The 23,916-nt window shown below is 37.8% G+C and overlaps 1 protein-coding gene across 1 annotated transcript in view; it reads right to left on the bottom strand.

Annotated features, from left to right (window-relative positions):
• Positions 1-364: 364 nt before the first annotated feature.
• The window catches only part of dnah5l (dynein, axonemal, heavy chain 5 like), a 47,365-nt gene continuing 23,813 nt past the window's right edge, over positions 365-23,916 (bottom strand). The window contains exons 44-80 of the mRNA XM_048173884.1: positions 23,585-23,772; positions 23,242-23,436; positions 22,402-22,536; positions 22,102-22,291; positions 21,744-21,961; positions 21,193-21,504; positions 20,718-20,807; positions 20,297-20,533; positions 19,941-20,108; positions 19,492-19,698; positions 18,978-19,307; positions 18,044-18,250; positions 17,629-17,871; positions 17,036-17,190; positions 15,952-16,616; positions 14,428-14,708; positions 14,076-14,291; positions 13,545-13,712; positions 12,858-12,962; positions 12,547-12,660; positions 11,823-11,999; positions 11,502-11,696; positions 11,141-11,296; positions 10,862-11,044; positions 10,369-10,539; positions 9,834-10,212; positions 9,367-9,638; positions 7,167-7,331; positions 6,648-6,915; positions 6,316-6,437; positions 4,451-4,606; positions 4,168-4,359; positions 3,758-3,946; positions 2,204-2,336; positions 1,865-2,073; positions 1,542-1,763; positions 365-821 (exon numbers count right to left, since the gene is read on the bottom strand). Coding sequence (XP_048029841.1) covers positions 609-821; positions 1,542-1,763; positions 1,865-2,073; positions 2,204-2,336; positions 3,758-3,946; positions 4,168-4,359; positions 4,451-4,606; positions 6,316-6,437; positions 6,648-6,915; positions 7,167-7,331; positions 9,367-9,638; positions 9,834-10,212; positions 10,369-10,539; positions 10,862-11,044; positions 11,141-11,296; positions 11,502-11,696; positions 11,823-11,999; positions 12,547-12,660; positions 12,858-12,962; positions 13,545-13,712; positions 14,076-14,291; positions 14,428-14,708; positions 15,952-16,616; positions 17,036-17,190; positions 17,629-17,871; positions 18,044-18,250; positions 18,978-19,307; positions 19,492-19,698; positions 19,941-20,108; positions 20,297-20,533; positions 20,718-20,807; positions 21,193-21,504; positions 21,744-21,961; positions 22,102-22,291; positions 22,402-22,536; positions 23,242-23,436; positions 23,585-23,772 — 7,826 coding nt within the window. The 3' untranslated portion in view covers positions 365-608. The remainder of the gene's footprint in view (positions 822-1,541; positions 1,764-1,864; positions 2,074-2,203; positions 2,337-3,757; positions 3,947-4,167; positions 4,360-4,450; positions 4,607-6,315; positions 6,438-6,647; positions 6,916-7,166; positions 7,332-9,366; positions 9,639-9,833; positions 10,213-10,368; positions 10,540-10,861; positions 11,045-11,140; positions 11,297-11,501; positions 11,697-11,822; positions 12,000-12,546; positions 12,661-12,857; positions 12,963-13,544; positions 13,713-14,075; positions 14,292-14,427; positions 14,709-15,951; positions 16,617-17,035; positions 17,191-17,628; positions 17,872-18,043; positions 18,251-18,977; positions 19,308-19,491; positions 19,699-19,940; positions 20,109-20,296; positions 20,534-20,717; positions 20,808-21,192; positions 21,505-21,743; positions 21,962-22,101; positions 22,292-22,401; positions 22,537-23,241; positions 23,437-23,584; positions 23,773-23,916) is intronic.

The following is a 23,916-nucleotide window of genomic DNA, read 5'->3' as shown; positions in this document are numbered from 1 at the left end:
TCAGCTGGTTTCTGAAGAATTTGTGGAAGAAAATGCGTATAGTGTATAACTATATGCATAGTGTATAACAAGATTTATACACTACATGCATAGTGTATAACAAGATTTATTATGATAGATTTGCAATCAGTCTGGTGTTTAAAGATCTCAGTAGTAAAAATTGCTGCACGTTATTTCCTATCATGCAGGTGTCCAAACTTTTTTTATTGTGGTCAAATGGATAAAAAATTATAACAGGCCACATAGTTGTAATGACGATAAAAAAGACATCAACATCAATGCACTGCAAAAGTAACGATTCCAGGTGGTAGACCACTATAAGGGGCATTTCTGAATAGTTAAAAATAATGCATGTTTGTGTAAGTATATTTGAACTTTTTTTATTGCTGCTTTCAAACAAGGAGGAAAAAAACATTTCACAATAAAATCCCTCCCATCTCAATGAGAAATTCAAGTGCGAGTCCTACTTCAGCTCTCTAAAACAGAATGGCAAATGACAAGAATAGTCATTCTAAATTTAGAATAAATTTTCACAAACTAAACAAGAGACTTGGAGTTAAAAGAACATGTGTCAAAAGAGCTCTGGAATCTTGGAGCAAATTATTGGTTTATTTACAGTCACAAAGCAAAGCGACTCCCCTCAGTGTCCAATGGTCCGGGTTCTGGCTGCTCCGGAGCAACAATGAAAAGATGTACGTCAGGTCTGTCCGTCTTGGTTTTTTGTACACTGGGCAGGAGTACAGATTAATAGGCTGCTTCTTGGTTTCTGTGGTGCTGCTCACCGCATACACATGTGCAACTGGCAAAGGTGTGAAGAGAACCTACCAAACAAGATTATACACACTGTATATCATGGCTTTGCAAATGAAGACAGTCATACATGAAAGATTAGTTAACTTTGGGTTCACCTTTGATGGTATATGCCTTTTTTAAATAGTATAATAGTCAAATTAATTGTAAAGAACTACACTACCCACAATTATGCAGCACCCTGGATCTATAGAAAGAAGAACAGTTCCAAGATAGCTACTAGAAGCACTTTGAATGATATTCAATCTTTCCACTCTCAAGCATTTGTTTCCCTATTTTGCAATTAACCTTAAATATATTGCATTTTATACCATTTTATAATGTATTGTTTGTTTTTTAGATAACGTCATTTGCAGTGCTTCATGGACTATCCAGTTAATAAAAGATTTTAACGAACATGAAAAATACTACAGAAATTAAGCCTGTGGAGAAAGTGGGCAATCACTGTTGAAATTAAGCCATTTCATTAACAGCTAAACTACATGGTCAAAAATATGTGAACACCAGTCCAGTCAGGCTCTGCCACACCAGACTGAAAACCATTTCTATATGAAACTCACTTTGTGCACAGGAAACAGAAAAGGGCCGACAGGAAGTGTGTTTGAGTGAAGATTTTATGGCTGTGTGCTTGATTTTATGTACCTGTTAACATTGTGTGTAGATGAAACTGCAAACATGTTATCCACATACTTTTGGCCATGTATTGTCTTAATATATCCTTCCCTAAATACCTTCGGTGATGATTCTGTCAGTTTTGCATTTCGCTTGTCCCACCCAGCACCATCCAGATAGAGGCCGTAGATGTAGACACCGCCCACATCTCCTGGAGGGGGGGCTGTGACATCTTCCTTCATCATGCGAGTGACATCGTTGAGTAGGACGACGGTGTCTAGGGCCCAGCCTTTAGACAGATTTATTCGAGTGGTCTCTTGACGCATTGCTGTTAAGAACCCCTTCAGTGAAGAACAGACATTAAATAAGTATTTTACTGGAAAAACCTGATTATTTGTGTGAAATGAAATATAAGATGAGGTCCTCAAATCTTTTGCCTCACCTGTGGATTGAAAAACCCTGTGAGCCAAAACTGATTAGGTCGACCATTAAATGTCCAGTTGTGGAACTGCTGGTTCCTCTCAAGAAGTTCAGTGAACCAGAAACCCAGAGACGCAGAATCCCAAGAGATCTTTTGCCAGGTCTTTGGAACACGTGCATCATACATGCTGTCCAGAGCGTCACGAAGATCCTCTGACATTATTATAGTCCCTTTGAGATTACAAAATCATTGTATTACAATACAACAGCAAAATAAGAGTCTTTTTCTGATGATATTGTTGATGTTTATTTACTTATTAATGTGTTTTCTGTACTGTAGGTCAAAGTTTCTGAAACTCACCATCAATAGCAAGTTTAAGGTCGGTGAGGGTACTGCGCACACGACCAATGACGCGCTGCATTCTGTCAAGCTCTTGACGAAGGAATATAGTCATGGGCTGGAATGCACCCATTTTTTGTAGACTACTCCTCACCTGCAATCATTTGAAAGTCAAATTTATTTGTATAGCGCTTTTCACAATACACATTTTTTCAAAACAGCTTAACAGAAAATCATGTTTTTTAATGTTTATATCTTAAAGGTGCAATGTGTAAATTTTATCTAGTGGTGAGGTTGCGAACTGCAACTAACAATGCACACTCCTCACACCCCTAGCTTTTGGAGAAGCTATGGTGGCTGTCTGGCCGACACAAGACAAAGATTTCTTCATCTCAGACAGAAGAGAGAAGCCTGTGTGAAGCAATGAGGTTTCTTCTTACTTCTAACAAAGAACGCTCTCTGCTTCTAATAAACCAGACGACTACTACTACTACTACTACTACTACTACTACTTTGTGCGTTTTCAACATAGTGACGCTGCAAGCTACCTCTAAAAACACCAACGGACACAGTGACAAAATGCGCTCTGTAGAGTGTTTGTCCGTTTTGGGTTACTGTAGAAACATGCCGCCGCATAATAGTGACTTGACATGGTTGGACATACTTACATCCAACTTTATATAAAGAGCTGGGAGATAATACATATACTTTTGCAGAAAAATAAAAAAATTGTCGACTTGTCCAGATTGCAAATCGGGGGAAAAATCTGCGCAAAAGTTGTGTAGTGTATTCCAGCCTTTACTCGCAAACTACAATTCCTGTTCCTCAAAGTAAGAACCAGACCGGTTATAAACATAAATATGATCGAATGAGTAGTAATAGGAGATGTTGGTTGTAATGATGAGAGTATAGCAGTACATATCGTCAAAGACTATAGAATAACACAAGACGTGTCACTCGTATTGTTTTGAATGGGAGAAAGTGTAACGCGCAATATGGCAGAATAAGTCCCGCCTTCTAAATAAGAGCCAATCGCCGACTGGTAAAGTCATCGCGTCACTTCAGCGGTCGTTAGAATCACCGGTTTCTATAGAAACAGTCAGACGCGCGCCTCCGAAGAGACGCGCATTTAGGTCTGCGCATGCACATTAGCTTGATCCAGCCTGAAAAATACAGTTTTTTTGTCATGATTCGAGCGTTCAGAAACTAAATTTATGAGCCGGTTGTTGTTAGATTTCATTGGTGATTTCAAATATGAAATTTAATCGTAAGGTTGGCGAACAGTTTTGGAGAATTTGATGTTTCCCCATTCAAAGAGATTGCATGATGCCCAGGATGCCCGAGAGGCGTTTCAAAGATGGCCGTCGAGTGAAATGACTTGTCTTAAAGGGACTTTGATATCGTATACATATAGTAGTGATTCCATGTTTCGGCATCACACTACATTCGTACCACATCTGAGTCCAACTATACCATGCCCTAACAATATGGGGGTCAAATGTGCTCGGGCATGGTTCAGATCACCTAGTGTGTGTGAGTACATCCTAAGAGGTGGCCCAATAACTTTATCTTCACCTCGTGTGGCACATAGTCAGCAGGAAGTTTTTCTAGCATCTCATTGGCCATTTTCTGGACAGACTCCTCCCTGGTCTCACCCTCCCCGCTGCTGCTGTCTTTAGGCTGGATGTTGAGGATAGTACTCAGGGTTTCATTAGCCATGTTGGTCTGGAAAGTGATGTCAGCATTGGGGTGGAGGCCAAATACCTATTAGAATTAGAAATTAGAATCAATAGTTCAAGCTCAAATAGTTTATTTGTGATTTGCTCAGCTCACACAGGTAAAGAGGCATTGAAATGCTTAAGACAAGGCTCAGGTCACAGAAACAATTGCAGGACATAACCATTAGGTTACAATAGGTTATAGGATATGTGACCACCCAGCTGTCTCATACAAATCCAGAGAAAAATAATAGAAATCTGTATCACCTCAGGTGTATCAACCAATGGCAGAGTATCGATATGCGCATGGTAATCCTGTAGCATCCTGGCCTGTGGTATAGTATATCCCTTATAGAAGCAAAACTTGTCCCCAAACATGCTCTCACCAAACCAGATACGGGCGAAAGTATTGAGCAGACGTTTATCCATGTCATCTGTGACACGCCCACCATACTGCACCTTCAGAACCAAAAGTAGAAATATGTTGCCAAAAGTTTGGATGTGCCAAATAAAAGAGGTACAATAACACAGTGGCATGTTCAAATTATACCTCTCCCAGCATGTACCGCAGGCAATTCCAGTTTACTCCTCTCTTGACGTCGATATCATCCAGGTGGTTCTGCACAAACTGGACACTGGATGTGAAATCAGCCTGGTTGAACTCATAGGGAATATTCCAGCCGAGTGGACCAAATTTGCGTCTCTCCTTTAGTGGGAATATGACAATGAGGACAACATAACTTCAATGGCTATGAACTGAAATAGTACATGTTACTGAATCAACTGCAGTTTATGAAAAGCTAATAATTAATTAAATTAATTGTTTGAATTTTAAATTAAAATAAATAAATGGGGCTGAGATATATATATATATATATATATATATATATATATATATGAAGAGTTTGGTTCCAAAACGCGATAAACGCATTTCAAAATGCGATATCCGTCGTGTTATCCTGTCATGTTCCCTCCCTTTCTTTCCAAAATGCGACAAATGCCAGTCTCCTTTTTCTCCAAAACGCGATATATCCTCTCTCAACCAATCACAGCGCACCATTCCACCCACTGTAAACATTGAAGGCTTTTTAAAAAGCCGATTTTAATAACAATGTACTTGGCAAATGTGTTTATTTAACAGTGCGGTGGCGCAAGATACTCTTTAATCGGTAATGACAAATAATTGATAACATTAACAAGATGACCCGTTGAATTCATTTTGGGAGCGACGGCTGAATGTATTTATCTGTTCATAAGATAAATATTGGCAAAGTTTAGACTCTGTCATATATGTGTGAATCAACTTACTTTGTAGTGTATTTTCAATTTGAAAAATAACTTTTATATTGATGGATTAATTGCATTTTGAAAAAAAAGTATCATGGATTTATTGCATTTTGGGGGAAAAAAATAACATGTTTTTATAATAAACTTTTTAAAATCAAAATGTAGATTTGAACTTTTAATGTTTTTATAACCAAAAGATGCTATGTGAAAGTTTGAAACAGAAAATAGTGGTTTTCATCTTGCCACTTTCTTGGTAAAGAAAACACCTTTTTACTCAAATTAATCAAAATGGAATTATTGCGTTTTGGAACCAAACTCTTCATATATATATATATATATATATATATATATATATATATATATATATATATATAGTGTGTTTCAGAGTGAAGAGTGTGTTCAGAGCAGCTTGATTCGCAGTAAATGCTGCTTCTGATGAGCTCCATCTCTACATGTGTTGTAAGTTTAATGTGCACTTGGGAACGCAATGTGCACTAGATTCAGTTTATTTGCACATTTGCATAATTTCCAACATTTTTTATGTGGACAGATGCTTACAGCATTTTGCCAGTATTTCACCAAAATAAAAGCTTGCTTGCACAATTGAAAGTGAGAAAGAATGTAAGGCATAAATATTAGTATCGTAGCACATAAAATTATAATTTTAATTATTATCAAATATTCCTTTTTTTGTTTTACAATACAACTGTAATTTACAATATATTTCTGTCTTCATTTTTCATATTTAAAATTAAAACTACTACTACTAATTATTATTATTATTATTATCAATTTGACTGGGTTCCTCAAACACTAGTGTGAATGCAATATGGAGCCGTGAACATATAAATCTCAGGGGGTACTTTATGTAAATATTTCAAGGGTTTTGATTGGCAATCAAATTTGGAAATGACTGCATATACAGTAATAAAAACAATTCATTTGCTATTTTAATTACATTACTGACAAATGCTTTTGGTCTTTTGTGAACTAATATTTAATAAAGAACTGACATATGGCCTGCATTTGAACTCTAATGCAATAATAAAAATGTTTATTAAGTAATGATTTAAAGCATGTCAGGACCTAGGACCCTATCGACATGGTTTAATTAACAGCTGTCCTGACCTGGACTGTGGTGTGGAGGAAGGCCACAGCGTAGAACAGAGGTCTCCACTGAGGCATGTTGGTGATGTCCAGCTGTTCTTGAGTCACGCTATTGTATGTCCGCTTGAGTCCGGCCTTCACCCCTGCAACACAGAACATTAACTGAACATTATCCGTCATCTGCATGCTTAGCATTTTATTTCCTGTTTTATTTCTCTGTTTTTAATGACGTTGACCTTGAAAATCCAGATAATCATAATGATAAATCTAGCAAAAGAGGAAGTAATAGCAGCAAAATGTAAAAATGCACTTCTAGTAATAATAGAATGAAACAGAATTTTCCCCTTCTCTACCTTGCGGAGGTTCATTGGTGAATTTTATTGAAGACTGCAGGAAGTTAATGGGGAACTTGGGGTGCACCTCTGTAGTCACCCACAGCCTGAAACTGTCCTGGATGTTCTCTGCTGTGGTGACTGTCTCTAGACCTTCATCCAGGAAATCCAATCCTAGATGGCAGTTCTGCAGAAGTAACCAGCCCCCATCAGACATGCTCTGGGCCAGAAGCCTTCTTGCATGCACTTCCTGTCCCTGTCCCATGGAGATTGGCCGACAAGGAACACCCTGCAAAATAACAAGAAAACTGTTGAGAAATGTTTGGATTTCAGAAGTCATCAAAGCTTCAAATCAAGCTATATTATTGTTTCAATGAAACAAATGACAATGTGGGGTGATACGAAGGTGGTAACAGTCTGTAGAGATTGTTTGTACAAAGATTTTACATCAGACTGCCTCAACTGACCAATAAGAATCCAATAAACCAATAAGAAGTATTCTAGAAAAGCATGAAATAATTTGAAAATAATTATTCATACCTTCGACCTGGCGAGTCTCTCTATGTTCTCCGTGGGATCAGAACCCATAGACAGGAAGCAGACTAGAGGTATCCTCTTCTCACCTTCTGAACACATGGACTCCATATCCAGAATCACTCCCTCTGCATACTTCACCCCCATTGATTCGGCAATGTATTTACGTGCCTAGCGCAGAAGAACAAGAGTCATTTTAAATATGTGACATCATCTGTTCAATTATCAATTAGCTCAAATGAAAATATATAGAAATGATAATAATGATAATAATGATAATAAAATATATAGACTTCCTAACATTCTCTCTAAATAATGTTATTGAACTTGCCATATTTAAACTTGTTAATAACAAACACACACACACACACACGGTCAGAGGTCAGTGACTTCTTGTCACTGCTTTGAATTTGCTCAGCAGCTGTTATGCTAGATATATAAATTAATATCACACACATGTTTAATTTAGTGGCTTAATCACAAACATAATATTCAAAGCTGATTTTTAGTCTGCAAATAGTGGGACAATGTTTGCAAATGAAGATTCATACTGCATTTAGAATCTTGAATTTACATGTGAAAGGAAATCTTTGTAAAATAAATATTTCACTTGTGAGTGCTGCCATTAAAATAGTCTCACATATAACCCAGTGAGTGACGGGGGGTGAACAGGTGTACTGGGAAAGCTATAGCATGAGTGTAACCCTTAGCTCATTTTAGGAGCAAAGCGGTTGAATCTACGATTGTCAGTGTTTCTTTATGCAAAAGTAATATAATAATTTTTAAAATGCAACATTGTAGAACTAAGATGCTGGTTGACATTTGGCAGGAAATCCAATTTTCAAGTTCTTAGTCAACCTAAGAATGACAATCCATGCCTAAATAAGGCAGAACCAGTGACCAGTGAATGAATAGCATGTGCCTAGCCATGACCACAAAACAGGCCAATGGTGTCAAATTATAAATGACTATAGCAAAAGGCATCCTCAACCCTTCAACTCTCACTATGAACAATCTACAAAGCTGAAGATCTATCATTTACCAGAGCAAAAAATCATCACATAATATCATCCATCTATTCATTTTATAAACCGCTTGTTCTGTGTAGGTTCAAAGGGATGCTGGAGTCTATCCCAGCATCATGGGCTGTAGGCAGGGAAACACTAAGATGGATGGCCAGTCAATCACATCATAACTGTTTTCTTAATGCAAAGTATAATTAATTAATTAATTATTATTATTTGCTATTACTTTTAACCCAGGGCATTAAATATCATTACAGGCAGGTTTGATTATGGAATGTTAAGTGTCAATCTGGATCTTGGTGGGCGATCAGCTGTTCATATTCACAGGATCTTTTAATACACTGGAGGGTCTTGAAAGGGAAATATACTTACTTAGTTGCTTCTAAGAGCTCACAAAAAACTTTTAATAGAACTAACCAACGCTTATAACCCTAATGTATTGTCAAGGTCAGAGGGGACTTTATTATTACAACAAAAACTTTTTTTCCTTTTTCAAGCCACATTTCCATCGAAATTACCCAGAACAATTTGTCCCATCTAAAGTACCATGAAGATTAGTCCAGTGACATAGGACTACAAGCAACTTTCCAGTTCCCGCCGGATTTCGTCCTGCACATATAAGCTTAATAAATCCTGAACCTCGTCGTCTGTCCATCCCTCATAGTTTTTAAACTCCATTGTTGACTTGAACTGCAAACAACTTTTACTGCATGCTCCGCAACAGACTTCTAAAAATGGTGGTTGAAATAAAATGATGCATGGAGTCAACAAATCAAAATGCTGCGTGAACTCAACCAATCAGCATGTTCAGTGCGCAAGTCCTACCCCCGAAAGTTCCTGAACTTTGAAAAAGTACAACTTCACTAGCAGGGACTTTCTGACAGGCAAATTTTTGCCTGGAACTTCATTTAGACCATGGTCCCTGCAGTCGAAACAAACAGAGTACCACCCCAAAATCCCTAGTTCCTGGGGAAAGTTCCTGCATTGGAAACACGGCTAAAAAGTGAATGGAGATACTTTACAACAAAAATGTATAAAAATGACTAAAACTACCACCAAAATGAAAATATAAAATATAAAAATAGTTTATATTTTAGTAATGATACTAAAATAGCACTGCTTTGCATATTATACTGAGACAGGAAAAAGTGTTTTATGCCAGAAAAAAGGTTTTCCTGCACCTGTGCAATGGTACGGTCAGGACACCAGCTTCGTATCAGCAGCAGTTTGCGGAATGCATCCAGTTGACTCTCATAACCATCAGGAAGAGGAGTCTCCTCTGGAGTGGCTTCATCAAACCAGCTCTTCCAGGCGCGGTCATTGCGGGCCACCTGGGCTAGGAGAGCACTGAAGTGGGGCAGGGTAGACAGCTGCACCAGGTTTAGCCATGTGGTGTCCAGGATCCAGCGCTTTGGCTTAGGCTCAACAGAGTTTAGGTCCAGAGATGCTCCGCCTGAAAGAACATGAAGAACATGAATTACCTCGCCTCAAAAAAGTTCATAAAGGGATTGCAAAGTGCTGTATTACAGGGAATTGTGGGATATTTCAAGACATAGGCCTAATTTGAACATAATGAATATAACTGCTCTTAAAATGAGACTAAAACTAAAAGTGGACAGTGTTATTTGCAAAACAATATGGTTCAAACCTTTGATGAAGGTCTGAAACTCGCTGTGGGAAATGTTTTTAGCCTGGAGATCTATTTTTAAAGTCAGAAGCAGTGTAAAAAGAAACTTGTGATCTTCATAGAGTCCTCGAGCGGTGTAGCGAAACACCTCAAAAGTGAGGTACTCCATGATGTTGTCTAGTCTTTTAGCTGTAATCGGGGACTTTGGCGACTTGTCCATCGACATGTCAAAGATGCCCAAAAACTGACGGAGTGAGGTTTGGTACATCACATTGACCAGACTCATCTCCACAATCAGGAAATAGAGGATACTCCCTCTGGTGGCCACTGGACGGTACTCCTCTCGAGTATTGTTGATGTTCATTTCTGTCTCTGCAGCAACTGTTAGCTTTTGACTCACCTAGGGGATAGCAGAAGATTTCAGCAACCAAAACACAATTTAATTTCAGAGTAAAACAATAAGGTTGAGTAACTTCAAATAAGATAGGACACAAACACAGAGTCAGTTTTATGAGTAAGCTTAAAAATGAAGAAAGACTAAAAATGAAGAAAGTACCTCCTGTGCTGTAGTCTTGGTTATTTTGAGCACCTCGATAAGAGAATCATCCTCCACTAGAGAGCCCTGAATGCTTGTTAACTTATACAGAAGATTGCTCTCCAACTCCTGCATCTTCCTCTTGTTTGATGTCACTTCCTCCAAGAGCTTCACACGTTCAGCCTCCATTTCCTTGTTTGGAAAGTAATTGATTAAATCGACATTTGATCTGAAAGATATACTATTATTTTTTGTACCGAATACAAAAGCTAATGTTTAAAACCCATTTTTCAGACAAACTAAAACTACTAAAAACATTTTCTGTTAACTGAAATAAAATAAGTGTTAACTGAAAAAAAAAAGAAAAACTTATTTCAGTTAGCTGCCACGGTAAAAGTTCTCTTTTTTTTTTTTAAATTTAGGTTAAGTACTAAAATTACTAACAATGATAGATAGATAGATAGATATTAATAAAAACTATATATTAATGATACTAAAATAACACTCTACTTGCCTTTTTCTCTATGAGAATAACTCTGCCGAGTAATTGGTCTTCCAAACCCTTCATAGTGACAGTAAAATCCACGACTGCTGTTTTAGCGTTGATCTCTGGACTATATGCAGGGTTGGCTAGTTTCGTTGTAATGTACAGAGTAAATGACCCCATTACATCCACCTCTTTGTCCCCGACTTTAACCTAACACAAGAGAAAAGTTCTTTTTTTTTTTTGTTCTGCTAAAGCCTTGAGAAGTTTGAGACTGATTATGTAATAGTTTGTAATAATAAAAAATACTTTAGCAGTTTTTCCAGTCTTTATGAAGTTCTTCTCCAGAATGTTATCCAGCACTGGATCAAGCTCTTCCCCAACATCCTCTATGAGCAAAGGTTTGCCCTGGGAAAGGCAGTCTTCCAGGTGAGTTCGGAAATATTTGTGGTTAAGAGATGTCACCTGGTGGCAAAAAACAGAGCTGATGTCTTTTTGCTTAATTGACAGGTAAAGCTCAAATCTACCACTTATGTTCAAAGTAGCTACATTGAATGATTTAATTGCACTGATTTGCATAACTACATAATAACTATAGTAAAGCTAATATGGAAATGCAACAAAAAGACATATTACAGAATTAAGATTAAAACTGGCATCAAATCAGTACCTGTAGGTTATTATTGTTTTCACGGTTCTTGATCCAGATCTTGCCTTGGCCCTGTGGGTCAATGAGCAGAGGATAACGAGAAGCCTTTGTTACGATGATGCCGTTCTGAATGGACAGGTCATCATTGGGGAGACCCTGCAGGTTCCATTCTCCTATAGTGGCATTATCCACCAGCATATTGATCAAATTCAGGTTCTGTGCGGGAAAACCATTTCATTCGATTAATAAACTAAAAACAATATCTCAAACAAGCTTGAAGCAATAACAGATTTTTGTTGTTGTTGTTAAACTGTTACACGAAAAAGACTCAGAGGTTCATACCTCACTGTAAGGGATGTGGCGGATATTCATCTCTTTCTTCCACTGTTGCATGAGAAGGCTGCGATACTCCTGGTTGAACGGCCCAGAGTAGGACAGAAATCCAGTGGCCAGTAACACATCCCCCACCATATCTTTTATTTGCTTTTCGAACTGAGCACTGCTCTCTGTCCAGCGAATCTAAGACAAGCATAAGATCATGCACTTTCACAGTTCTCCTGTTAAGAGTGCCATTTTCAAGGTTTGCAGTCAAACATCTCTAGTGTGGCCAGGGCCTAAAACTAACTTTTTGCCACACCTGCCAGTGATATTATTTACCGACCATGTTTTTGCAAAAAAACAAAAACAAAACAAAAAAAACAGGCAGTAACAACACCAAAAATGTTGATACCAGTGAAAATTGAGTTCACTTTTGTGTCTTCTTGCGCTTGAATATTTAAATCGGCAAGGCTTAAGGCTTAAACTTTCATGAGGGTGCAGTACTTATCCATCAACTGTCCTGAGCATCATTCACATTTGTTCACATTCACATTCTCACAACATTGCATTATTAGAATTCATAAAAATGTTACCGGCCAACTGGTGATTGACACCATTTCATATACTCACCAACACAGATTTTCACTTGCATTTGGCACTTAGCGAATGTTAATTTTAGGCCCTGAGTGTAGCTCTCATTTATTCTACTATAACTTAAAGACCTAAACCCTGCAAGGAATTTTCAAACCTTTTCTCCACCAAGTCCATCTATAAGAGCCACGGCATTGGACATTTTCTTCTTGCATGCCTCAGCATCATCCAGCAGGTCTTGCTTCTCCTTCATGGCGGCGTCATACATTGCCTGTGTAAAAATTTGCATACACATCCGAAATTTGGAAATTCATATAAACTTAAATGTTTCATATTCATATAAACTTGCTGAATCTGCAGAATTCACATGTGAGAACTGTTAATGTAATAGAGAGTCATGAAGATAATAAAAATAAAAAAACAGAACCAGTTTTTGGGTTCAGCCATAAAAATATATATGTATCACACCTGAGCCTCGTCCACCTCTTTCTGCTTTGCATCCAGTTGTTCCTGAGCCTTTGCTAGTTCATCCTGTGCCACACCTAAACGAGCCTCTTGAAGTTTTAAGTTAGCCTATGATACATATACAGGAAATTAATGCATTCAGAAGCATTCAGTTCAGAAGCACAGGACAGTAGTAATTAATTCTGTTCTAAAAGCTAGAAACCTATGTAAGATATTCTGCTTAAAATCTTCTTTTCTGTTCCATTTAAGAAAATAAAAGGTTTAGAATTAGATAAAAGTGAGTAGCACAACTGTTTTTAGCACTAATAATAATGAGAAATGTTTCTTCAGCTTCAAATCAGCATATTAGAATGATTTCTAAATGATCATGTGACACTGAAGACTGGAGTAATGATACTGGAAATTCAGCTGTGCCATCACAGAAATAAATTACATTTTATATATTAAAATAGAGTTATTAAAAAAACAGTTCTTTTAAATTGTAATAATATTTCACAATATTACTGTTTTTACTGTATTTTTGATCAAATAAATGAAGACTTGGTTAGCATAACAGACTTATTTACAACATTTAATTCATTCTAATATATACTGAAAAAACGTACAATCCCCAAACTTTTGAACAGTAGTTTTCATTTTCCGGTTAAATATATACCCAGTGATGATTAAGACTGTGGAATATGTTGTCACCTTTAGGGGCAGAACTTCCTTATTAATGCCAAAGAACTCCACCATTGCTTCAGTCCAGGAACAGAGCCCTGCTACACTACCACAGGTCCTCTTAGCTGATTCTAGGTTATAGTCTTCCATTGAGAGATATGGAGTAAGCAGTTCAACCATCTCCTCTGTAATAGTGTCCTTTAAAGGATAACAAAAATGTCAAAGAAAATGTGATGCTGTTGCACTGTGAAAACATATACTGGCACATTCTCAGAATTTCATTAGTAACCATTAGCATTAATTATTTTAAAGCATCTAATCACTTTGACCCATAAGGTCAGATAGAAATTCATATGTTTAATCTTTGCTTTATTTCTGTCCTAGTGTTGATTCCACTATGACTATGCTAACTATTTGACCCATACAGTAGGTTTTAGAGAGTTAAGACAGAAATCAAGTGATGTGTAATCACAGGTGTGTGCATCAGTTACTTTACAATAACATGACTCATCCAATAAGATTTCAGAGCCAGACCTATCACTTTAATAAACACCTTGTTACCTTGTTAAAGTTCAGCAGCATGCTGAGGAATCCAGTATTGTTCATTAATTTAAGAGCTTCACTCCAAGTAGGTTTCACACAGGGTCTCTCAGGGTCCATGGTGACCGCATCCACCCGTCGCTGGAACAGCAGCAGTACACAGTCCATGATCCGCATGATCAGATGTGGAGGCTTTCCCAGTTTACGCACTGCCGCGATGTCAGCAGGCTTTATGGTCTAGAAACCACAAATGGTATAAAGCTTTAAGTTGACTAAATTCAACTAAGATCTTCAAGTCAACATGAAAAACTGTTCACAAAGCATTTAATTCAATCGTGTTTTAGGGGTGATTTAGCATGCTCCGGACATCTACCTTTAGCGCACCTTCAGCCGCCTCTAATGCTGGTTTGGCCGCCTCAAGTTTGGTCTCAGCCACCTTTTTTTCCTGCGCTATCTCATCCACAATCGCCTGGGCCTTATCTTTCACCTTCTGTACCTGAGCCTTCACCTTTTCAGCAGCTTGTGCCTTGGTGGTGACCTCCAGCAGAACTTCACCTGCTTTCTGTTTAGCCACCTCCAATACCTTCTCCTTCTCTTTCAGCTCCACACGAAGCTCATTAACAGACTCCTCAGCCTCCATGAGGCGCTCGAGACCTACAGATGAGATTAATTAGTTTAGAATATAAACAGATGCTACATTGTAGATGGCTCTTTCCATAATTATGTTCATTTTCAAACAGCTTATAACCTTGTGATTCAGCCTTCTGTGATAAAAAAAAAAGTAAAATACTTTTTGGTTTATTCCATGTTACACAAACTATCACCAAAATAATTCAAAACATTAAATTGTTTTCATATAGGAAAACAATTTATAACAATTTTATATATATATATATGGGTCATTGACAAATGAAAAAATATTTTCAAAACTGAGGTAATGCATATTTTTGAGTCATGGACAATGTGTTTAAACAAGTTTCAGTTGTTAAATAACATTTCAAAGTGTTTAAATGCATTTTTGATTGTTTTTTTTTTTTTTTTTTGATAATGCATCATCCAGAGGACCCCAACTGATCTTTGTGGCAGAGTGAAATGGTTTGTTGATCTCTCTCAAATACTTGTAAAAACAGCTAATTTCATGTATGGGTAGGTTGGTACACTTTCCATGACAGGCAGTACAACCAAATAGTTGTATGTATATACTGTAGTTGTACCACCTGACATGGAAAGTGTACCAACCTACCCATACATGAAATTAGCCGTTTTTACAAGTATTTGAGAGAGATCAACAAACCTTTTCACTCTGCCACAATGATCAGTTGGGGTCCTATGGATGATACATTATCATGTTTACTGTTATAACATTGTCAATTCATTATAAAAGAGCCATGTTTGCAGTTGGGGTTTAAGATTACAAAACTAAATAGGTTCTATAGAACAAAGTGATATATGTCATGAACTTATCAAATTATTTTAAAAGGAAATAATGCACTTGGACACAAAAATATGCATGTCATGTCATTGACCCATTTACCTCTCTAGACTAAACACTGACCATGGTAATGCTGGCCGAGAGCATTTGAAGACTTCAGATGCAAAAGCCTCTATGTGCCATTTGAAGTTTTCTTATAAAATGAGCATTTTTATAAAGCTCGTATGTTTAGGTTCAGTAATTTCACTTTAATGGCAATTAATAGGTCCTTTTAATTGCCACTAAAGTGAAATAACTGAACATAAACATACAAGCTTGATACAAATGCTAATTTTATAAGAAAATTTCAAATGGCACTTAGAGGCTTTTGCATCTGAAGTCTTCATTTCCACTCTTGTTTATTCCAAATATAAAGAACAGTAATAAATCTAAAATTCTGCATCTAAAACAGATGTAATTGCAAACCTGTGTTCATTCGCTCTGCAAGCATCCCCACATAATCAATTTTTTCTGAGTAAATCATCTGGTATCCCTTAATGAATGCCAAGTAGGATTTGGGAGTCACATAGGTTTGACGCCTGAAGCGCTGGAAGTACTCGGTGCAGATCTCAGCCACCATGTCTTGGAACATTCCCATTGTTTCTACCATGCTCTTCTTCACCTCATCTGAACAACGCAGTGAATAGTTAGAGAGAAAGTGCTGAGCCACGGCTACTAAAGCATCGCGTGGCCACCGCTGGAACCAGTCAACAGTGCAGCCTGAGATGAGGCCGGGGAACTTCAGGGCACGGGAACGCAGTTTCTCGCCAACCGGTGAGAAGCAAAGAGCCACATGGAGGTTACTGCGCACCCTGGATAGGAAGTAGTTGTAGAGGTTGTCAATGGTGGGTGGGCAGCGTGGGAGATCCTTCTTCATCACGGGAATAAGGCTTTGGGTGATCTCATCTACCTCATCTCGAGGAAACAGGTTTGAGACTTCTCCAGATGCCAGAACGTTGTTCATGTACTCAAGAAAAGCTTCATCCTTGATGTCATTGTCTGTGAAGATGAAGGTCACGCCCTTCCCTTCCAAACCTGCAATTCTGTACAGGGCTTTCAGGTCCTCAATTAGATTACTCACATTGTATGTTCTGTAAGAGGAAAAATTATGTTAAATCTCGTCAAAGAAAATATGATCACATTTGATTTTGTGTTGACTCTAAACAATTAAAAATCCACCAAAGTAAATGTACACCTTTGACAGAAAGCATCAAGTACTGTATCCTAAATATAGGGCTTTTGTCTGTTTGTTCAACACTTGACACTGCAAATATGCAAATAATAGTGTTAACCCAGGGTTTAGGAATGAACAGTGTGAAACATTGGATTATGAATACACCAGATTAACTGTTAACCCTTGGTAAAGTGTGAGTAGTGAATAAAAATAACCCAGGATTCCGTTTACACTGGGTTTTGAACTATTTGAACTATTTAAATTGTGAAAAGCCCTTATGACAACAACATAAAAAAATCAAACCATCAAATTTGAGAAGAATTATAATATTCTCACCGTGTCATTGTGATTTGAAAGCTCTGGTATCCAGCAATGAAGGATGAAAGTCGGGTGAGACTCTGTTTCCCAGAACCGCCAACTCCAACAAGCAGAGCATTACCACGAGCTGTCCGGATTATCCGCGAGATTTTCATCAAATGGATCATGGCATCCTGTGAGAGTGTATAGACGTCAATGCGAGGAAATAAAAATATATACATCAATATGCTAATACATAAATATACTAATAGTCAGGAAATTAAAAAGTATCCTAAAGAGTACCATTAATGTATGTCAAACAAAAGACAACTGCTTATTACAATAAAAACTAACATAAACACATTCTAACAAAACAAGTTAAAAAGCAGCTTAAGCTTAGCCTGCATCAAGAGATGCTTTTATTATTAAAAATAAACTTTATCAATTTTTAAAGTTACTTAAAAAAAATATTGGGTAGAAGGGACAGGAAACCATGGGGAGGAGAGAAAAGTGAACATGATTGACAAATGATCTCAAACTCAGGATGCCAGGGGAGCAGCTGCTCCATATTTCGGAGCACTGTCCACTTTATGCAACATGTTAACATTACATAACATTTTTGTTCCACTAACCTGAAAGAAGACCAGATCCATGACTGCTCCTCTAACAGTTTCATTATACTGTTGTTGGAACACAGACAGGCGCTCTGATAGGGCCTTGAAGGAAGGAATGGGCTCATAGACCTTTGGTGTCTCAACCTCTGCATCTTCAGGTTCATCTCCTGTCATCTCTGGAGCGTCCCGCAGGAAGTCCACAAAGTACTCTTCCCATGGCCCCTGCTCCAAAAGACCAGGACCATGATCCTGTACTGAGATCTACAGTGAACAGAACAGTAGAGAAATCAGATAATATATAAAGGTAAAGAAATACATATTAAATGCTTCAAATCTATGATTCTTTTACTAAAGCCCAATAAAAAGAATAAAAATAAACATCATGTGCATGAGGTATTAGATCATGTAGCCTGTAAGGATTTAGTTAACACACCCTCTCCAAAATGCCATCGAATGTCTCTCTGTCCTTCTGATCAATGAAGCGGTCTGCGATGACCCGTGAGCACTCATGGCGGAAAAGAGAAGCCAGCAGTTGAGGCGTCTTACACACTTCTGATCCCACAGTGAGAATGCCCTGCCATATCCTGCTCAGATCACGCAGGTTAAAAATGTAGTGGAACTTAGCAGGGGAAGGCAGCATCTGAAAACAATAACTTAAAATTATTATTTTATTTAATATACACAACAAAACCATTCAAAAGTTTGGGATCGGTATGAATTTTTTATGTTTTTGAAAGAAGTCTCTTATGCTATAGTAAAAATACAGTAAAAACTGTAATATTGTGAAATATTATTACATTGTGAAATAATAATTTTCTTTTATATATATATATATATATATATATATATATATATATATATATATATATATCGTTTTTTTTTTTAATGTAATTTACTCCTGTGATGGAAAAGCTGGATTTTCTGCATCATTATTTCCTTATTCCAGTCTTCAGTGTCACATGATTCTTCAGAAATCATTCTAATATGCTGATTTGCTGCTCAAGAAACATTTCAGCATTGTTGAAAATCAAGTTTACAGCTTACATTGAAGCATACTGACCACAAGAGGGCACCATTCTCTAATAATTTGTACACCCTTGTGCTGCAGGCATGTTTGAAAAGGCTCAGAAAATGTAATAATTTCCTGAATTGAAACCAAATCAAATTTTGGAGGAGCCTACAACAGAGTCACACCCCTACATTTCATGTCTCTCTATTCCTTATACGAACTTCTGAGTCATTCAAGCCTATCCCAGTTTCTTAGGCCAAAGGGAGGGGAAAGCACACTGGACTAATTTACCTAACCTGTACCCACATTTCATGTCCAGTAAGTAATATCTCTTTTGATAAAATTACTAAAGCAGTACCTTAGCTTTGACCGCTTGCCACACTTTCCTGGTGGTGGGGACCAAGGCGGCAGCCAGAGAGCACACCTCTTCTGGGAAGCCTCTTTCTGAGCAAAAATAACCACTGGCGAGTGTGTGGAAGATTTTATCTATAGAGGAGTTGGATGGGAGAGTGCAGTTAAACACACAGAACTGCCGTTTGAGTCGCTGGGGGATATCATTGCGGCCACCTCCAGGGTGGATCATGGCGGCCACCAGCTGCAAGTCGACTATGCTAGTGAATTCCCCAGGCCGTTCCAGGCTGTAGAAACCTCCTTGCACCATCAGCTGACGAACAATTTCGTTAGTGATCTGGTGAACAAAAACACTCGAGGCTCAGTCAAGGAGATTAAAAAATAAGATGCTATTACTGTGTACTTAATAAAATGTTGGGCCTTTTTATTAAATGTATACATTATGCCATGATAAGATGGTAGCGTAATTCAGTGCACATTTTGCTGGGATTGCAGTTGAACTTCAGCATGTGACTCCTCACCTGATCACCCCATTCATTGATAACTGGCATGTTGATGTCGTCAATGAAGACGGTCATCTTCTTCCCTCCGGGAGGTCCGTAGGTTGTGCCCAAGCGTTTGTCTATGTAGCTTTCGATGGTCTGCTGAAACATGCCAGGCAGGGTGGCCGAGGAGAAGTTTAGGCTTTTGCTCAAATGTGTTTCTGGGTCATACTTGCCGGTGTAGCCCTGTGGGAAGGTTTGGATAGCGTGACTTTCAAAACTCAGATGCCTTGCTTTCTAATGCACTTATTTGAAAGAAAAATTTTTGGAACATTATAAATGTCTTTACTGTCACCTTTGATCAGTATAATGCATCCTTGCTTCTCAAAAGAAATTTCTTTCAAAAAATGAAATCTTACTGACCCCAAACTAGAATTACAGGCAATTGCTGCCAATAATAGAATGGATTTACTGAAACAGACACACACCTTGATCATGACTGTCTTGGCTGTTCCCTGTTCACCGATGAGCAGAACAGCTTTGTCTTGCTTCATAATGGTTTGCATGAGAAAGTCTGTTCGTATATTGTCGACATTAGGTACGAGAATGGAGGCATAATCAGGAACTGTGTCTTTGGGGTAGTGATACTCTGGCACCTATTGATGACATTGCAGTTAAAATGAAAAGGTATGAAACACCATTCATGCTCTGAATGAAAAGATAAACAAGAGGTTTAGCAAAAAGGAAAATTAGGGAAGCTAATTCATTAACTTATGGCATGTGACATGCGATAATTAAAGATCACTAATGGTTTTCAAACATTATACTTAATTATTGATCTTACCCTTGTAGACCAGAGATCCCACTCTCCAGTCGCACTGACCACAAACTCAAAGATGGTCTGGTCTCCCTCTGTGCGGGGCAGATCCAGCCTGGCATTATGCTTTTTAAGGAACATCTCCATCTTGGCTCGATCGTCCAATTCCAGCAAAGCACCAACAGACCACATCACAGCAAATATGAAGAGACGGTTGATGTGAGCCTCTGTTAGGTGCTTCTCTTCAACCTCTGGTAACAGGCCCTGTGTTAAATAAATCAGATCTTCAATCTGAGTTTCAAGATTATAGATCACAATCATATTTTGCATACGTATATACTGTTAGTGTATATTAATGCAAAAAGCTACTCAAGCTTTACAGACTCATTTGGCTTGTTCCTTTATTTCATAACACCTGAAAACATTGTGTCTGTTCATCACAGATTACCTGTAATAAATCAATGGTCTGCTTGATGTACATGCATTCAAGCAGCTGCATTTTGGGGGAAACCGCAGTGGAGACAAAATTCATCAAATCCTGTGGAAAATGTAGATGTTAGCAGAGAAAAGTGTGTAAATTAATAATGCAATTAGTTTTAGACATCTCACAGTTTCATAGGATCAATAGTCACTGAGAACTCTTGAAAATTGTGTACAAAATTCTCTCTGACCTTTCCCTAGGCAATGTCAAAGAATCAATAGAACTTTTTATATTCATAAACCACCTAAATGGCTTACAAGCTTAATGGTTACAAGCATTGTATTGATCTATTTTTATATTGATGTTTTACACACTTTACATCACTAGATACCTTTTCAAAATGCAACTAAATATTCTTGTTGTATCTGTTAAGCTGTATTCCAATAACATACAGTATGTACCAGAGAGCATGTAAAATAATGCCCTCATGTCTAGCTGTCACCTGATAGACAGAGTTGAAGGAAGCCAGTAGCACTTCAGACTGTGTTACTGGGATCTTTTGCAGCCAGGCCTGCAGTATGGGTTGCCAGTCTAGAACAGAAGAGCTCATGAAGACCATTCCGTTGCGGGACACAGTGGCAGGCGATGCATTGTCGATGTTGTGTGGCTCAAATACCACCTTGCAGTTGGGAGCCATTGGTATTCGGTCTCCATTTGCCAGGGTGAGGGTTTTGTTGTCGTCTAAGACGGAGTTGAGATTTTCGATCCAGATGGCATCGACTGGACCGTCAAGAACTATCCATATGTGCTCTCCCTGTGAAATGTTTTACCATTGTGTAATTTAATTGGAATTTTTAATCACAAGTGAAATTCATGAGCACTGTGCAATCAAACTGCAATCAAATTTACTTGTTAAACTGCCATTCAAAGTCATATTCATCAGATGGGGTTGGACTCATAAAAATGTGACTAATGACAAACAAATTAAAGAAAATTGCTTACACAAGCGTGTCATTCAATCATGCAAGTTGCTTGTTGACACAATTCTCTCACCTTCTTGGCCTTTAAAGTTTTTCTCCAAAGTGTGGAGAAGATACCATCTGTCCAGTCATTTGTTGCCACATCCAATGTGCCAAACATCTGGGAGGCAGTGATGGCCTTGGGATTCATCCTCATTTCTTTGTGTGGATTTCCACAATCTGTCATGGCTTTCATTAGAGTGTGGATACATGTGGTCTTTCCCGTTCCACTGGGGCCAAGGGTCATCATACCTATGCACAGAGAAGAAATAGATGGTTGCGTGCAAGGACAATTTGTTGACATTGTCTTCTTTAGCAAAATGTGCATGCCTACAGTCTGACAAAATCTCATTCTTATAACTTTAATAGAAGTAAAATGGATAAAGGCTAACCATGTCTCACTCTCTGAGTCTCATATAGTTGCACAAGTTTGAGAATCCAGGGTGGGTGTGCAATCAGTCCGGCTTCTTCAGCTTGTTTAGTGATAGCACTTTCCAGATCAGGATAACCGGCTTTATCCAGCATGATGCCCGGAAACAAGTCATTTATCAGACTCATGAACAGGGGCTCATCTTCATCCACCTGTATGGAGGAATAGGCAGGAAGAGAGTAATTTGCTGAGAACATCTGACACATTTATCCTATTACTTCAAGGTGTTATTTCCAATTAGATTTGGATCAATCATAGTCACCAGTTTGGAGAGGTTCATGTCACGCAGAACTCTCATGACCACAGTCTTCTCTGGCTCAGTTGGGTTGGATCGCTTCACAGCACCCAGAGTTCTTAAAACAGACAAGATGTTCCTCAAGCCGAAGTCATAATGGACCTGTTGAGTAATAAAAAATATCAAAAATATCAGCAAGACCCACGTCATGAATAAAGAAAACATTTAATGTATTTATTATTTATTTATTGACATTTTAATGGCGTATCAGGCTATATTCATGGAAAACTCAAGAGTAATAAATTCTAAATAATCATAATAACAATACTTTAATGAATTGTATATTATAATTTAACAATATTATCTTTACTAACAAAAAAACAACAACAATTATAGATAAATAAAAACTTTCAATTTGATATTTGATAAAAAATTCAGATATATTCCCAAGAGAAACTTTTTAAAAATGTCCATTAATATATTTTCTGAAATGTTGCCTAATATCATTTATGTAAGATTTTTAATGTTAAAATACATTCTCTTAACCCAGTTCATTGACCTTTGACTACTATTAGTATGTCATTCATGGGTTTATCTCCCCCAAAAGTGTAAACATTGAGCCCCCCAGGCACCAAATGAGTCACCATCATTATTAGTAGCTTTCCATGCCTACTTTTTTCAAATATTTCAAAACAAATTGATGAAGTTTGTAACATGAACACTGTAATTTCCCTGTTTATTACTGTGAAGTTGCTTTGAAACAATCTGTACTGTATAAAGTGCTATATAAATTAATATGACTTGACTTGACTAAAATGGGAGTGCTTTGTGCCACTAGATTTTGTTTTAATAATGTATTGTGGATACCTGCTTAGACAGCTGTTCCTCACACAGTTTGTACAGGGTGTAAAACTTGCGGCTGAGGACTTGATTTTCACGAAAACCTGCGCTAGCAAGTTTCACTCTCATGATGATGGCTCGGTCAGGCACCATCATGGCCACCGTGCGGAACTGAATTTTCAAATTCTCAGGGAGCTCCTGACGACCAGCATAACCTGGGTTCTGTGATGAAAATTACAAATTAATGGAGGGGAAAAATATTGAAGAAAGAGTATGAATGAAAATTCAATATTGTACATCAAATGTTTCCCTTTGATGACTGCAAATGAATTACATGAAGTACAAGATGGGCTAAAATTTGTCACTTTACCATAGTAAGGAAGATGCCAAACTCTTTATCCATATCCACCACATCTCCATCTGTGAATATGAACTGAGGTTTTTTGTTCTTCTTGCATTGCAGGACGATGTAGATTTGTTGAGCAGCTACTGAGAGCACAGGCAGTTCAATGCGGTTGAACTCATCAAAACAGCCCCATGCGCCAGACTGGGCTAATCCTGTTTGACAAACATTATAAACATCAAGAGCCAACGGAAAAGGTCACACACTTCAAATATGTATATATTAATCTGATTAAGGGTCAAACAGGTGCTCTGTTAAGATTATTTTAGAGGTGGAAGAGAAGAAAGCAGTTTTTGAAG

Source organism: Megalobrama amblycephala, linkage group LG22, assembly GCF_018812025.1.
Source record: "Megalobrama amblycephala isolate DHTTF-2021 linkage group LG22, ASM1881202v1, whole genome shotgun sequence".
Classification (NCBI taxonomy): Eukaryota; Metazoa; Chordata; class Actinopteri; order Cypriniformes; family Xenocyprididae; genus Megalobrama; species Megalobrama amblycephala.
Note: the sequence above shows the minus strand (reverse complement) of the source record. Positions and strands in the feature narration are given on the sequence as shown.